The 15,924-nt window shown below is 38.3% G+C and overlaps 1 protein-coding gene across 10 annotated transcripts in view; it reads left to right on the plus strand.

Moving 5' to 3' along the window:
* The window catches only part of MCF2L (MCF.2 cell line derived transforming sequence like), a 154,321-nt gene extending 138,397 nt beyond the window's left edge, over positions 1–15,924 (plus strand). For 4 of the 10 annotated variants that reach the window (XM_071570070.1, XM_071570238.1, XM_071570410.1 and 1 more), the window contains 15 exons: positions 815–884; positions 2,040–2,132; positions 2,282–2,374; positions 3,139–3,264; positions 3,953–4,174; positions 4,733–4,825; positions 5,329–5,407; positions 5,539–5,611; positions 6,903–7,018; positions 8,587–8,646; positions 8,995–9,069; positions 12,456–12,583; positions 13,184–13,296; positions 13,432–13,535; positions 13,650–15,924. In XM_071570070.1, the coding sequence (XP_071426171.1) occupies positions 815–884; positions 2,040–2,132; positions 2,282–2,374; positions 3,139–3,264; positions 3,953–4,174; positions 4,733–4,825; positions 5,329–5,407; positions 5,539–5,611; positions 6,903–7,018; positions 8,587–8,646; positions 8,995–9,069; positions 12,456–12,583; positions 13,184–13,296; positions 13,432–13,535; positions 13,650–13,744 (1,540 nt within the window). In that variant the 3' untranslated portion in view covers positions 13,745–15,924. Of the gene's footprint in view, positions 1–814; positions 885–2,039; positions 2,133–2,281; positions 2,375–3,138; positions 3,265–3,952; positions 4,175–4,732; positions 4,826–5,328; positions 5,408–5,538; positions 5,612–6,902; positions 7,019–7,646; positions 7,734–8,586; positions 8,647–8,994; positions 9,070–12,455; positions 12,584–13,183; positions 13,297–13,431; positions 13,536–13,649 lie in introns of all 10 variants that reach the window. The other 6 variants (XM_071570494.1, XM_071570645.1, XM_071570564.1 and 3 more) reach the window with 4 other exon arrangements.

Below are 15,924 nucleotides of genomic sequence, written 5' to 3' on the forward strand. Positions count from 1 at the left end.
ACAAGTAGAATTTTGCGTTGTGGTCCTCTCCCTGAAGCACACTATTTGAATCTGGTTACCAGCTAATTAAAGTAAGGTTTGTTTGAGTTTCTTTTAATTTTTTTCTGGTATTTGCTATGGAAAGTAAATTATTATTCTAAACCACAACTTCTCAACTCTTAAGTGGTTGTTGTCCATCTCAGCTCTTATATCGGGTTGATGCTGATTAATTTTAGGTATCTATAGATGTATAAAATTAAGGTATAAAAAGCCCACATATTTATTTTTATTAAAAGTATCTCTGAATCCCCTCTGCTAGAGAGGTATTGCTTCACAGGATAATATTTAAATTGGTAGTAAAGATAAGTCAATCTTCAAGAGAAGTTCAGCAGATTAAATAGTTGTTTCTTACTCAGGCAAAACTAGAATGAAAATTTGGCCACTGCTTTTTTTTTGAGGTGGATTTTTTTGGGATTTGGGAATGTGGGGTATTGTTGGTTTGTGGTATTTGGAAGGAAACCCCAAACACTTTAAACTGTACAAATCTTGCTGCTGAATAAGGCTGCTGAATAAGGCAGGGAAACAAAATCCCCCTTCCCTCTCCAATCTTATATTTTATTTCAGCTGTAGCAACAGTAAGCTAACAGGAATTGGTCAGAATGTTTGGTTTGATTTGCTATCCCTTTTAAAGTACATGATCTAGAAGAATTTTGTTTAGTTTTGTAGTACAGAGTTACAGCTGTTTGCAAAAGTTTAGAAAATGGATTGCAAGAGTGTGAACGTTTATGGTAACTTTTTTTTAATGTGTGCTCTAAGAAAATCTTCTTCCTTACAGAATATTCTTGAGAGAATTAGAAAACTATATAGAATATCCTGAACTTGTGGGACGATGCTTTCTGGATCAGGTATGTGTGTCATGTTTTGCTGGCTCTTCATTCATAAGCCTCTCTAGAACTGTAACATGAGTGTGATTTTCATGTAGGAATTGCAAATCCCTTTTGTTTGTCCTGTGCCTGTAATAGGTTGAGAATGTAGGTGTTAATTGAGAATTGGGGGAGCTTTTCCTTGTGCAGGGTAATTAATTTTGTTAAAGCTACTATCTCGTTAAAAGAAAATTGCTTTTTTAAGTGGCAGTTAGGAAAGCATGAAGAGGAGCCATTTCACATCACCATTAATGGTTTGTTTTCTTGGTTAAATTCTTTTATTGGACTTTTGTTATTGCTCTTTCCCAAAGAATACATCTCAACAGAGTAAGTCCAAAATACTTTTATTCAGAAAACAAAAATCTATGACAAAATTAAACTTTTTTAATCTGAGATTCATTAAACAATGAGGCTCACCTGAAGTATACTACAGGCTAAATGTGAATGTGTTTATGGAAATCAGTCTCCTGTTGTTGCTATCTATTGATGCTCTAAAGCTCTTTCTTCTATTTATTGGCATTCATGGAGATGCAGATGAAGGGACAGAGGTACTTCTGTATCTGCTGATTTCCAACCTCATCTTTCATTTATAGCTATGTTTAATATGGTGTTTTCAACAGTATTTATTTCCTTTTCTTTTCCACAAGTGCTGAAGTCAGGCTATTAATTGCCAAAGTGATAAGGGGAAACAAACTGTTTGGCCTACCTTAGTGTGATTCCCAGTGAAAAACACATTCCTGAAACAAAAATAAAGGATAAGGACAAAATCTTTTAAATAAGTTTCACGGAGAGACTCATGGTTGGGCATTCATAGAAATGTTTTTCATATCATAATAGAAATATATTTGTAAATACTACTCTGTATTTCTATTTGTAAATGCTTCTTTGTAAGATGCTTAACATTCAATTGAAGCAAAAATTAACAGAAACATCCTGCTGTTCCAAATATCAAATTAGGAGCCATTACAAAAGCAGTGATTTTGCAATTCCATGAGGCATCCCAAGCGAAAAACAATGATCCAATTTTTGGTGGTGGTGGGTTTTTTCATAGCATTAGTGATTATGAAAAAAATTCTATGAACTTTGTCTATTAGTCTCAAGAATTCATTACATTTGTGCTTGTCTCCCAAATTCCAGATGGAAGATTTCCAGATTTATGAAAAATATTGTCAAAATAAACCTAGATCTGAAAGTTTGTGGAGGCAGTTTTCGGATTCTGTGTTCTTTCAGGTAGGCTTGCTTGAATCTCTTTATTAATGGTAGTTTTGGTTTTGTTGGAGTCTGGGGGTTTTTGTTTGATTTATTTTTGCTTAATCATCTCAAGAACAAATAACACAAATATTGATTAGTGTCCTGATAAAATCCAATGCTGATTACAGGAATGTCAAAGGAAACTCGATCACAAGCTCAGTTTGGACTCATACTTACTGAAACCTGTTCAAAGAATAACCAAATATCAACTCTTGCTAAAGGTATGTGTCACTGAACTATAATGTTAAGTACATTTTGTGCATTTGTTTTTTAAAATGCTGCTTCTCAGCCTGCTGGAGAGAAACCTAAAAGGTGGTGAATGGATGTGTAAATGGAAACAGACAAACCCCAGTCTGTCAGCTTTCAACAGAGTTCTTTCTTTTAGTCAAAAAACTGCCGGTAAGCAAATGTTCCACAGAGACACCTTGTGTAACTACCTTTGCCCATAGATTTCTGCTGAAGAGAAGAATGAAAAGTTGATGAGGGGAAACGGAATGACCAAGAAAACTTTGCAACAAGGAAAAGAGTATCTGAAGTACTCATTAGTCATAGTCACCCCACCACTTGGCAGTAACTTGCCTTGCTGGAGTCTAGGAAACGCACTTGACAGACAGCACTGTACAGTGTTTTTATGAAGGATGCTGTTGTGATTCACATTAACATGCTAGACTAAGAGAGCAAAATGAGAGAAATTTAATATCATAAATTCATTTTAATGAATGTACAGTGTTTTGCCATTTTTGAAGTAAAAAATATTTCCCACACAGACACACATTTCAATGATTGTATTTAACAGTAGCTTAAAAAACTTGCCTCAGACGAGATTTACTCTTGAGTTAAAACTGAGTTGTTAACAGCTCTTAAAGAATTAATTACATTTAAGCTTGTGTAAAGAGAGGAGTTCCCAAACAGAGAGGTAAAATTTGAACATTCCCAGTTGCTGCTGCTTCCAAAACTAAGTATGTTGTCATTCCCTTGTACTCAGGAAATGCTAAAGTACAGTAAGAACTGTGAAGGTGCTGAAGATCTTCAGGAAGCACTAACTTCTATCCTGGGCATTCTTAAAGCAGTTAATGATTCTATGCACCAGATAGCCATTACAGGCTATGATGTGAGTAGCAGTATTTTTACTTACTTTTTAAGTTCTTCTCATTTTTTTCTTATATTTACGTAAAGCATACCCTATACTGTGTACTAATAATGAGAATGTTTTACAAATGGTGCCTTTAAATTGAATTGTGTCATGAAAATAATGGAAAATGCGTCTTTCTATACTTTTCTGTAGTTTTCCTGCTATGAATATTATTTTGCTATGCGTACCCAAATTTTTTCTTTGATTTACCTGACACTGAGTTAGAAACTGATAACTGTCATGAAGAGACTGGTTTAGGCTATTGCCAAATAGGAGTCACTACTAAGGTTTTTATGTGTAAAATAATACCTAAAACTTCCACTTACAAAAAAATAACGAAAACCAAAACAAGCAGCTTTGGAACAGTTTGGAGAAAAGAAAACATCTGACCAAATATGTGTGTTGTGCTTCACCCTCTCTCTACATGTAGTTCTGTCTATCTCTGCTACTGGTACTTTTGAATAAAATCCTGCCTGAACAGTGTTGGCCAGTGAAAATTGTGTAAAAATCCAACACTGGCTTTATTTTTATTACATTTCCAAATCCAACAGAAACACTGGTGTGAGAGATTTCTTGGAATGATAGACTTGTAAAGCCCTGCTCACACTGTGTTTGTTAGTTCAATGTTATCTGTTTGTAGTTAAAAGTATCACTCCTTTTGTTCCAGGGAAACCTGAATGAGCTGGGCAAGCTTTTAATGCAGGGATCCTTCAATGTCTGGACTGATCATAAAAAGGGTCACGCAAAGGTGAAAGATTTGGCGCGTTTCAAGCCAATGCAGCGGCACCTCTTCCTCCATGAGAAAGCAGTGCTGTTCTGTAAAAAGCGAGAAGAAAATGGAGAGGGATATGAGAAAGCACCTTCTTACAGCTACAAACACTCCTTAAATGTAAGACACCAAGCAGTCCAGCAAGGTTGAGGTGCTGAGGGCTTAGCCTGCAGTAGTACAATATTCTAGTTTTTTGGCTGCAAGGTTGTGTTGCAGCACTGCACTGGGAACTTCACTCTTTCAGGCAAACCTGACTGGTACGGCAGGTCTGTGTTACTTTGTGTTGCTGTCTGTTAGAGATGGTGGGAGGAAAAATTACCCTTTGAGAAAGTCCAAATGGTACTAGGCCAGCTGAGTGGCAGTTGCATTAATCACACATAAAATTCAAAGCAGGGTAGTATAAAATAGATGTAAGATTCTGTGGTCTGCATTTTAAAAGAAGCATCTTAGAAGTCAGGAATGTGCCTGAATCTTTCTTCCCTACAAGGCAGCCAGCCTTGTTAGAGACTAAATCTCTTACGTCCAACATTGTTACTAGCTATTCTTTCATTTGAGCAAGAAGCCACATGTGGTTTTCCTTTTCAGAACTGGGGTACCAAAGAATACCAGTATCCACTTGCTTCTGTTCTTACCATAATTACAGTGTGATAGGTCAGCTTCTGTTCTCTTTGCTTCCAGATGGCAGCAGTTGGAATAACAGAAAATGTCAAAGGTGATGCAAAAAAATTTGAAATCTGGTATAATGCAAGGGAAGAAGTTTACATTATACAGGTAAATAACATGCCACTGCATGAAAAATAAAAAAAAAAAAAAAAAAAAGAGAGAGAGAGAGAGAAAAGAGGAACAAAAGTCTAACCCTATTTCTCTATTTTATGCCTAGTAGAGTGTGATGAAGAAATATAGGGGGAAAAAAAACCAAACCCAAACCAGATTAATTCATAAGGTAGTCTCTTAATATATTTCAATTGAATAGTCTTTTGTGGGAAAAAATAATCATGTTTTACAATATCCGTGGAGAATATTGTATAGACTATTACTACAGTTGCCACTGGAATAGTGGATGGCTTGGGAGACAGAGTTTGACTGTAGCACATGCATAGCCTCTGCCTCAGCAGGTTCCAGTTGCTACAACTAGTTCCTGTTCATGGAAGGACTAGAGAGGGAGCTTTGTCTGTTCCTCTTGAAGGATTTCTCTGAGGCTATCGTTTGGCATCCAGCTGCTCATATAATAAGTTTTCTGTGCTTGATGGCTGATTGTATTTATTTTTGGCTAGGCACCAACCCCTGAAGTTAAAGCTACTTGGGTAAATGAAATAAGAAAAGTGCTGACGAGTCAACTGCAGGCATGTAGAGGTAAAATACTTTTGAGATAGATATATTTATTTAATCTCTTTTCTCTTCAAACTTCAAATCCTGCCCTGTATATCTTCCCTGTGTAGGACCCAAATCAATTTGAATAGTCCTTTTTCTTTCCTCAATTACAGAAGCTAGTCAGCACAGGACACTAGAGCAAACACAGAGCTTACCTCTACCTCTACCAGCATCGTCTTGTGCAAGGTAAGTAAGCGTTGTCAAATCAGCCTGGCTATCTGGATTGCAGATCTTCATTACTCCTATTCCTTAATACTGGTCTTTGTGTTTTAAGGATTTTTAGTTCTCTTCCTATTATAAAGCTGTAGATCTTGGAGTTTATACATCTCCAGAACTGCACACTGAGCTGCAATGGCATGGGCTTTGCCAGCTGATGGAGAACAACACAGAAAAGTTATTTTCCGCACCAGCCAAAATTCTGGTGATATTATGGGTCTGCTTGTTGAATAGCTAATTATACATGTTACAGTTCAGATAAGAGTTTTATGGAGCACATGATTTTTCCCTTCACTGTTCTTTTCTTACAAGTGGATTAATTTTTTTCTACCTTTCCCCATGTCCTCTATCAGCTTTCTTTCTGTCTTTTTCAGGGCATTGTCTCTCCTCTGTTCCTTGCTCTTCCATTTTTTTTACCTGATTGATGTGTCAATTCTTCCAGTGTCCCCACTTCTGAGTCATTCCTTTCCATCCTTCACTATACCAAGCTGTATATTCCTCTGTCGCCACCTGCTGCTCTGCTCTTGTCTGACAGCTCTTTTTAATTCTTGCTAATCACTCTGGTTTTCATACGTTTATATGTATCTATCTGTAAGCCCATGTGCTCCTGTCTTCAGTTTCCACATGGTGTGTGCTCCAATGTGTATTGGTAGCTCTCTACACTGCATTTTTTATGCATCTACTTATTGCTCAGGAAGAATTTCTCAGATGTATAGTGTTTGTGGGGTGTCTTTATTCCATTCCCAAATGGAGGTGTGATCAGAATCCAGCTGCAAGATCCAACCCAAGTTCTTTGTCCTATTCCATTCCCAAATGGAGGTGTGATCAGAATCCAGCTGCAAGATCCAACCCAAGTTCTTCATTCATCCCTCATGTGTTTGTGTGTTAAGAGCTTCCGACAGGCAGAGTTTATTTCTTTTATCTTTCTTCTTTTTTTCCTAATACGTTCAGGAGGAGCCTGTTAGCTGCAAATAAGTGGAAGCTGTTCTGAGCCATCTTATCAGTAGCTCCCACCACCAATACTACATGCAGTTACAGTCAATTAGGAGTGGTGTTTCTCATTTGTATGTGCTCATGGTCTTTAAATGCACCAGTGACTTTCTCAGTCCTGAAAGCTATGATTTGGGAAACAGCAAATAAATAGTTTTCAGCCTATATATCTGTATGTAAAAGGCACCCTGTGACTGAAGGTGCTCTCCCCTGTTTAGATCCAAATTTGCTAGAAATTGATTGACTGTCTTAATTTTCTTCCAATAAACAGTCCTTCACGAAACCACATCAGAAATACCAAAAAAACGGAGGAAAAAAAAGCTGATCTCACAAGTCTAGAAGGTTATGGGACTACAGTAGCACCAAAGTACCCTGAGAAAGGCAAAGGTGAGTTTATGTGTGTGTCACTGTCTTTAATTGCGAAGAGCATGCCTGCACTGCAGATGCACAGGCAGATCCACCAGCAGAGTAGCCACGGTACTGCAGGGAATGCATCACGTTGATGCCCACAACCCCAAGGCACCCCACCAACAAAGTGCTGCCCACACTGCACCAGCATGTTGGTCACACTTGCCCTTAGCTTGGGCTTGATTTCTGTGCTCCAGTGTGTGGTGTGGACAGGCCCAAAGCCATCTTAAATAGATGGTGGCCAAAAGCAGGTGGGAACTACTTGTTATGAGGCCCAAGTCTGCAGCAGGTCTTCCCTTAGGGCTGTCCAGCTTCTCAGGGTTCTCTTCCTTTGGATAAATTTATTGGCATTATCTGTTCTAAAGAGGGAGGTTTTGTTTTGCTTTTTCTCTTTAATTTTTTTCCCATCATGGAAATTATTTACTGAACCAGTGGCAGTACAAGGCCCTGCACAGCAAGAACTGGCCACACATGTTGTACCTGGACTTTCAATTGCCCCTTTCTCATCCAGCAGGCAGGTTTTCTGCCAGGGCTGTAAATGACTTTTTGCCTTGATCTTTTCATGGCCTTCTCCCTTTTCTTTCTGTGTCTCTTTCTTCCTTTGTAGACATCACTAGCTCTACCTCAAAATGCTCTGTACTCTCAAAAAAGCGCTTTACGCTGCAGGGCTTTACTAACCTCAAAAGTCAGAAAGGTAATTTAAAAAAAAAAAAGCTAGACTGTCTTCTGTGTAAGGCTGTAATTGAAGCATCACTTTGTGTGTGTGTGTAGTGTGATAGGTTTTCAGTGTACACACTAGCTTGTTCTTCTAAGGTCAAGCTAGGTTCCTAAGTCATTGCCTCTGACAGGGAGATTTCAAGAGAAACCAGCTCCAGAGTGGGAGGGGGAGAGATGCAGCTGGGAGAAGTGGGGCTGTTGAAGATACAAGGGAAGGAGTGCAATTTCCAATGTCTCCAATCTCACTGTCAAGGCCAAGGAAGGAGTTTATAGTGCCCCATTACTGTTGAAAAACTAGAGGAAGGAAGTTGTCATCTATCTGATCAGACACCTGGCCTGCTTCTAGCTTCTGTGGATCTGCCCCAAATGCACTTGTACTTGGCAAAAAGGAATCAAGGTTTTATAGAGTATTTCTGTACTGATGTCCTTGTTGACAAAACTCTGAAAGCAGAACTACAGCAGAATGTTGCTGACAATGTTGTTTTCCTGGACAGAAAAATAAATAAGAATTATTCTGTTCTTCCTGAAATGGTCTTGCCTTCTTTTTTTTCTAAAACAGGTAATAGAAATCTGAGCCCTTTCTTGCTTCCTCCTGCCAAGTAATCGCACTGGTACAGTCACCTCTTGCTTTGAACAGCTGTCTTTGAACAGTCTGAATTGCATTAAGATGACAGCACTTGTTCAAGAGCATGATACTTTTTTCTCCAAAACATCTTTCCAGAATGCCTGTTTAAAACCTGATTACCTTTGAGTTCTTTCTGGAGAGACTCTATGGTTGTGTTTCTAATGTTAATGAGGTGAGCACTAATATCACATGCTTGCCTTGACAGAAACTCCATCTCCTTCTGCTAAAAGCCAGACATTGCCAATGATCCTTCTTACAGGACCAGGTATTACTGTAGCACTAGATTTATATAAATATGATTGCTTAATTTGGTAACGTTTGTCTAAAATTCAAGCTAATTGTATTCAGTTGATGTCTAGTTCATTTAGAAAAGTTTACATATATTTCCTCTATTACTGTAAAATAAATTTGTCATTTTATCTTCGAGTAACTACTTGTAAATAATTAATTTGTCCTTCTGCAAAGGACCAATGACAACTAAAATTAGATTACAGAAATACACTTGATTTCCAGTGTAAACTCAAAGGTATTTAGCATGCAATCCACCTATTCTCTTTTTTCCAATTCTTCAATATCTGTCTTCTGTGTTTTTTACCTATTCATCCTCCTGCAGCTTCTCCTACCAGTCCTGACAAAAAAGCTAAACGGCATGAAGTAGTGAGTGACCCAACTCCTTTTGGTTTAAGAGGTACAGTGATACCACATCTTGTACTCCACAAATATCCACACATTCCTCATGTAACATATTACATCAGACTGCTGGGGATACCTGTATGATGCTGTTGTGTGCAACAGCACTGATATCAGCTGTTTTTCTAACTGGATCTGTCAGGTTCTGTATACACTGCTTTTGATAGCAAAACCAGTTCATGTTTTACCTTGGTATCAAATAAAGCATCATATGGCTAACTAGTTTTTTGGAGAAGGCAGTGGGAAAGAGATCTGATGCTGAAGAAATAACCAGAAGCTGGGTGTTGAATGGAATTACAAGGGTGTCCAGTTACTAGGAGACACATGGTTTTCCATGTGTTAGCATCCTTCTGTTGCTATGCCCTTTGTGGAAAGAATTTAACTTTAAAAAAAAAAAATGAAAAAAAAATCTGAAACTCATATACTCAGATCACTGGCATATGGAATTTCCATTTTAGATCTGCATTTATTACTGTAGTCACTGCTCTTTTTGCATTTCTTTCACTGCATCTTCCTGTGAGTGATTAGTAGGCAATTCTTACCACCCTGTGGACCCCAGATAACTTAACTTTGCATCCTGTCCTCTCAACTCACAGCTAAGCAGAGAATAGAAAAAACATTACAATTAAACAACTCATTCCTAACCAATAATGCTGTTGGTGAAGGTTTGAGTACAAATCCCTTGGACTGATTAATTAGAGAGTACAAGGAGAGCAGTCCTCCTTTTCCTGGCTCTTTCCACCATCATCTCCTTTAGAAAGTGTTAGTCTAAAGGTACAGCTGTTTCAGGCCGGCCATCAGCTTCCTCTGCAGGTTCCCAAAGTCCTTGTCTCACCTGTGGAAATGGTGCAAGTTCAGCTGCTGTGTTGGGGAAACTGCAATGCCAGTCACCTTGTCTGAGCAGCAGGCCATGTAATCCCTGGCTGGTCACATGCAGAAACATCACAAGGGTGGACATGAGAGTTGCATGGCTGGTTTTCTGCAGCAGCAGTCCTGACTCTGACATCTCCAGGTGCCTCTGAAATCCTGAGGGCCTGGAAATGCTGTCTGGAAGAAAAAGGTGTTTTATGACCTATTCCACATATGCTGGAATTTTCCATGGAAAAGAGTTGTTTATCATTGCTAATTTACAGTAAAATTAGTGGGTCCTTAGAACAAGCTTGTCTGATTTGCTATTCTGTCCCAGCAGCCTCTCACTTTACTAAACTGCTAAACCAAGTAAATTAATTTAAAACATCTACTAACTCCCTTTGTCTTGCACCTTCCAATCTTTTTTATGACACTTCATCTCTTCTTCCCCAATTCAAAGAGGGATAAGCAGGCAGCTTACCCAGGCATTTTGGGATGACATTGCACCGGGTGATGGTCACAGCTCCCCAGTGCACAGTGCAGTGCCCCCACTTACTTCCTTTCACTGCCGTGTTGCTCTGATTTACATGCAGTGAGCTCACGGAAAATGAGTGTCAGAATCACATGTTGTAGGCAGATCACAGCGCTCTGAAAAAACTTAGGAGACCATTTCGGAAGAGAAGCATTTAATGAATTCGTGGTTTTCCTGGCACTAATCATATCTAAACTCATTTCTGCACAACTTTGTCTTTTCTCAAGACTACCTGCCCTTTTCTTACCTTTCCTGCCTTTATAGCGAGCTCTGATTTAGTCACACCATGCAGAATACACGCATACACATTGAATGTGCATGCATAATTTTGGTGCTCATAGTTTGCCAATATGAGTATTACCATAGTGACCACTTCCCGTCCCAGGCTGAGATGGGCTTTTATGTAGACTTGTTGATAAGAGAGTGCCAGCTTGTATGAGGAGGAGTAGTATTCTTGCTATGGCAGGATCAAACCAGTCTGCTCTTACACATCAACACAATATAAGAAAGAGGTTGAGGAACAAGAGCTGTTACACAAAGTGTACCAGATGACCAGGCCAGTGAGTATGGGGCTACACACAGAGCACTTAGTGATTTCACTTTGTTTCTTTTTTGCAACTCATTGGTTCTGTTTCTAATGAGAGTTTGGAACAATTAGGAGAAATCAGGTTTTCTTTTGTTGCTTTGTTCTTAACTTGGAAATAAAGGAAAGGGTTTGATTTGTGTCCACCAAGCCAACTAGATGATGTAAGCTTCCAAGGAAATTTTCATGGAATACATCAGGAATTTATTACTCAGTGTCTTCAGAGATGGAAGTTCATTCTTAGCCCTGGACAGGGCCAAACGGGTCAGTACTTCTAATCTTGTGCAGCACAAGCGAGGTAAAAATCCCACTCCATTTGGTGTGCTCTGGGTGTGCTTTGTTTCTGTGATTCTTAGATTTCTTTCACTTTACTCTGATGTACAGTTTTTCCTAACGCACTGGCATGACCAGCCTTGGAAGCACTGAAGAGCAAAAATGCTGGTACTTTCTCAGCTTCACTAATAGTTACATAAATAACTATAACTAATACTTACATAAAAGTGTTCTTCCTTTCATTCTTTTGATTGAGTTTCATTGTTATAACTATTTGGCTTGAAACAAAATTTTACTCACAAATATTTGTCTCTTATGGTTTTTTTTCATTATGAGCTCAACACATTTACTAGCAGCTGCTGATGTCAGTGTAAATTATCCCACTAAAAACTTGCTCTACTTTTGTTTGGAAAAGGATTTTGTGCACTCTGGATATGATTCAACTTCATAAATAAATGAAATGCTTCACCCTGAGAGACAAAAAGCAATAAATGACAGGCAGGAGATTATTCATGTAGTGATTGGTGCAGTGACTTAACACCAAGATAAATCAGTGTGCTTAAATATCCTTGTGTCAGCCTGAACACCCTTAAATAATGAGCTGCCTTGTGAGGTGAAATACAGAGTTCTTGTAGCTTGTGTTGAATTTCTTGACAGCTCTAAGTGCTTGATGGTTTGAAGGGGGCATTGCCTATCCATCCCTTACTCCAGCAGACTGTTTAGGTTCCGTTGGGTGACAGCCCTTTGTGTTCAACCTCTTCCCAAAAAGTGTGCATTCCTATCTGCTACGTCCTCTCAAGAAAAAGAGTATTTATCCATCATTCATCTTTGTATAATATATATTATACAAATATTTATATGTATTTGCTTTTTAGTTGGGATTTACATTCTCTCCATTCATTTCCCTTTATATAAATCCAAAGGGCCAAATTTATGGCTGTGCATTACCACAACTCCACTTACTCTGATGGAAATGGGCCAACTTTTGCCAGCAATGAATTTCACTTAGTAACTGTAATAACTTCCCTGTGTACAGTTTTCTTCCTGTTCATGTTGATCACTTCAAGAGCTTTTCAGTGAGAATAATGTTTCTCCCAGCCAGTGGGTCACTGCTGCAAAGTTAACTGGGGACTATTTATTCCACAAGGCTGGACCAAACCATCCCATTCTCTTGACGCATCTGAAGAAAATGACGGCTGGTCTAGTGCTGAAGAACCACTGAATTCCTCAGATGCGGAGGAAGAAGGGGGAGAAGGAGGAGGCGAAATGAAGCTGGTAACCAGAAATGCTTTCCTATTGAGCTAAGCAAGTGATACCAATGCGCTGTGTGTGGCAATGTACAGGAATGATTTTGACGCTTGCTGGAAAGAAAATATCAGCTGGGCAAAATTCCTAGGGCAATAGCAAAGATCCCCTTCTCCTAAATCAGCCTTGTGTTTGTAATTTGGGAAGGTCCATCGTGCCTTTGTGTACCTGCAGACTGACAAGTGCAGCCTTGTGACTGCTCGTGCCATGGCAGGACAGTCAAGGGATGACATGCTCAGCTACTGTCAGCAGACACACATCATGTCAAGTTTGCCAGCACGGTGGTGTTGGGGTTTTTACCTTATGATTTTCTTTTCTGTAGACACATTAACTGATTGTTGTAATGGAAACATTTCACTGAATGTTTTTTGGGGTGTGAGAATTCATGTACTGAATTTGCATGTGACCAATCATAGTTTTACTGCCTCAGTATGTGTGTTTACACCATCTGTGGTATGTAGGGGCATTAGAAAGAAGGGAAAAGTACTGTAATTTCATAACAAAAGCTGCAATGTACCTTAAAGTACTCAAGAGAAATAATTTGTTTGTTTTTCCTCTGTGTGCATTTAGACTCCTGGTAAATATACAGTTGTGACTGATTATGAGAAAGGAGTTTCTGAAGAATTTACAGTGAAAAGTGGAGATCTAGTTCAACTGATTCGTGAAGGGGAGGATGGACTTTGGTACGCAGATCTGTGTTTGGGAATTTTTATACGCAGAACTGTGTTTGGAAGGCAGATGTTTAGGAAAAAGCTTTCGAAGGCATCAAATGAAGGAATCTGACTCCTAATTGTATTTATATATATATATTTTTTTAGGTATGTAAAGAACCTGAGTACTGGTAGAGAAGGTTGGATCCCAGGAAACAATCTGCTGATGCTCATAGGCAATTCAAAATCAGTTCAATCTTTGAGCAGCTCTGGTAGGTATTTATTTTAAATGAGGAGATTGTGTCTCTGGAGATTCCTATTATCAAAGAAAGTAATGAAAAACAACCACTACTTAATGTGTGGGGGTTTTTTTCCTTTCCTTCCAGAATCAGGCACTGCCTCCAGCACTTTGAGCACATCATCAAGTTGCAGTGATAGCTGCAATGTCAGCAGTACCAGCTTCTCTGACATTAAGGGCTAATACTTCATTCCACTTCCATGGAAGGTAAATCCAGAGATTGTCGTTTGCTGCAGCGTTGCGGACATTGGACTCCATCAGAGAATCACCCGTTCTGTGTTGCTAGCTCTGAATATTTTTAGTGGTGACTTTTACAGTTCTCACAGAAGATCCCAATGAAAAGTGCATGGAATGGGAAGTTGTAAATAAAATTTAAATGATTTGAAATAGGGTTTTGTAGAGGTTTATGCTCTGAAGTCTGAAGCTGCCGAGTTGTTAGCATAAAACACATTTTCTCCTTGATACACAATCAGATTTCTGCAGAACTGTAATTTAACTTGTAACAGCCAGAGTCTGAATGTGAGCAAACAAAATGTGTTCAGTGCTAAATGCTCATTGTAAACTAATAACATAGCAATCACTGTACAGGATAGATATGAGGAAAATAAATCCAAGTTTACAATTTCTTGTTCCCAAAAACCCCTTTATCCAAGGACATACCTCAGTCAATGCAGTGAATGGGACTTTTACAGCATAAAGAAAGAGTTGGGTTTACCCTTTTATCTTGGGTCTTCAGGATATTTGTCTGCCCCTTAGAGACTGGGATGCAGACATGACCAATTGACTCACCACAACAGCATCAGAAGAAACTATTATTTCATCCTTTCCAACCTCTTTTCTGAGGTATTTTTGTCTCACAACCAAATTCTTTAACCAAGATCACTGTGTTTACATAGCCTTGGCAATTTAGTATTATCTTTTTCCTTACCTACGTGCACAATGATACACAAATGTTCTTATTTACTAAATTTTTTTTAATAAATGATAATTGCATGATTACTTTGAGCTCTCACAATTAACATGCAGTTACAGGCAGAGGAAACTATTATGGCTGCACTGTGGGTCAAGAGCCTTCCTTCAGGCAAACCTGTGAAGGCTGGAAATCCAACATATTTTCAGTCTATATAGTATTTTCTCCAGATTCATTGAAAGACGAAAAAAAAAGTTGACATAATTTTTCTATAAAAGGGGAGTACAGGAGAAAAAAAATCTTAAAGAATAGTGGGATTTATGCTACAGATAAGTATTTTAAATTTTTTAAAAGGAAAGGCGATGCTAAATGTGCCATTTTTCAAGGTATGATGTAAGCCAATGTTGTAAATTTTCATGTTGTCAGACATTCTTTGCACATCATCTTTACAAACAGTACAAAACTGTGTGTGTATAGAATACTGTATTCATTCCTGTCCATCTCTCAAATATTTTTGCTTATATGAAAACAGGTTTTTAAGTGATTCATGTACCATATTATTTAAAAATAAAGTGGGACACTAAGCATAATTATTCCAAAGTGCTAAGCACAGCAGATTATGTCAATGAGAATGGCTGTAAATCATCAGACCCTCTGATGACTGAGTCTTGAAGTCCACCTTTATGCCAGAATTTTATGTTTTAGAGGCTGCAGCTTAGGAAACATGAATGACAAACACTCCCAAGGATGATCTTACAACTGGTTTGGGGAAGCAACCCTACCCCAGATGCAATCAAAATGCAGCTGACCATGGTCAGTGCAAAGTGAAATGTATATATATACACCCACACACATATATTTATGCACATATATGTGCATGTATGTGCTTGGGTGTATATATATGTGTGTGTAGATATGTATATGTGTGTAGATATAATGTACCAATGTAAAAGATGTATTTATAGTCCTCATGCTGCTGAATGCGTCACTTTACAATTCATAAATACTTAGGTTTCTTGCAATACTGCAAATATAAAGGATGATCAGGGTTTTACTTCAGGCGTCTTTTTCAATGCAGAAATCCTCTGATCTTTTTTTAATTATCCCATATAATACTGTGCCGACCAGGAATATTTAGTCTGATATTTAACAATGGAATGGCAACATGAGATTCAGCTTATCTTCATCTATGTAAGTTATTTTGTAAATTATCTGTAACATAATTTGCTTATATATTGCTGTCATTGATAGGATGAGACTGTTGTTTCATTTCTCACTGCAGCCTCATTTGTGTTATTTCAAGGGTTTTCTCCACATCATTGCACTTTAATACAACCCCTTTCACCATTTCCTTTTTTACTGCTGTTGTGAATTAGAAGTTCAAAGTCAGAGGTCTCTACTGTAATTAATTTGAATAAATTCCAGCACTTCTTGCTGAAAGTCTTTATATAGA

This window comes from Pithys albifrons, chromosome 1 (assembly GCF_047495875.1).
Source record: "Pithys albifrons albifrons isolate INPA30051 chromosome 1, PitAlb_v1, whole genome shotgun sequence".
NCBI classification, from domain to species: domain Eukaryota; kingdom Metazoa; phylum Chordata; class Aves; order Passeriformes; family Thamnophilidae; genus Pithys; species Pithys albifrons.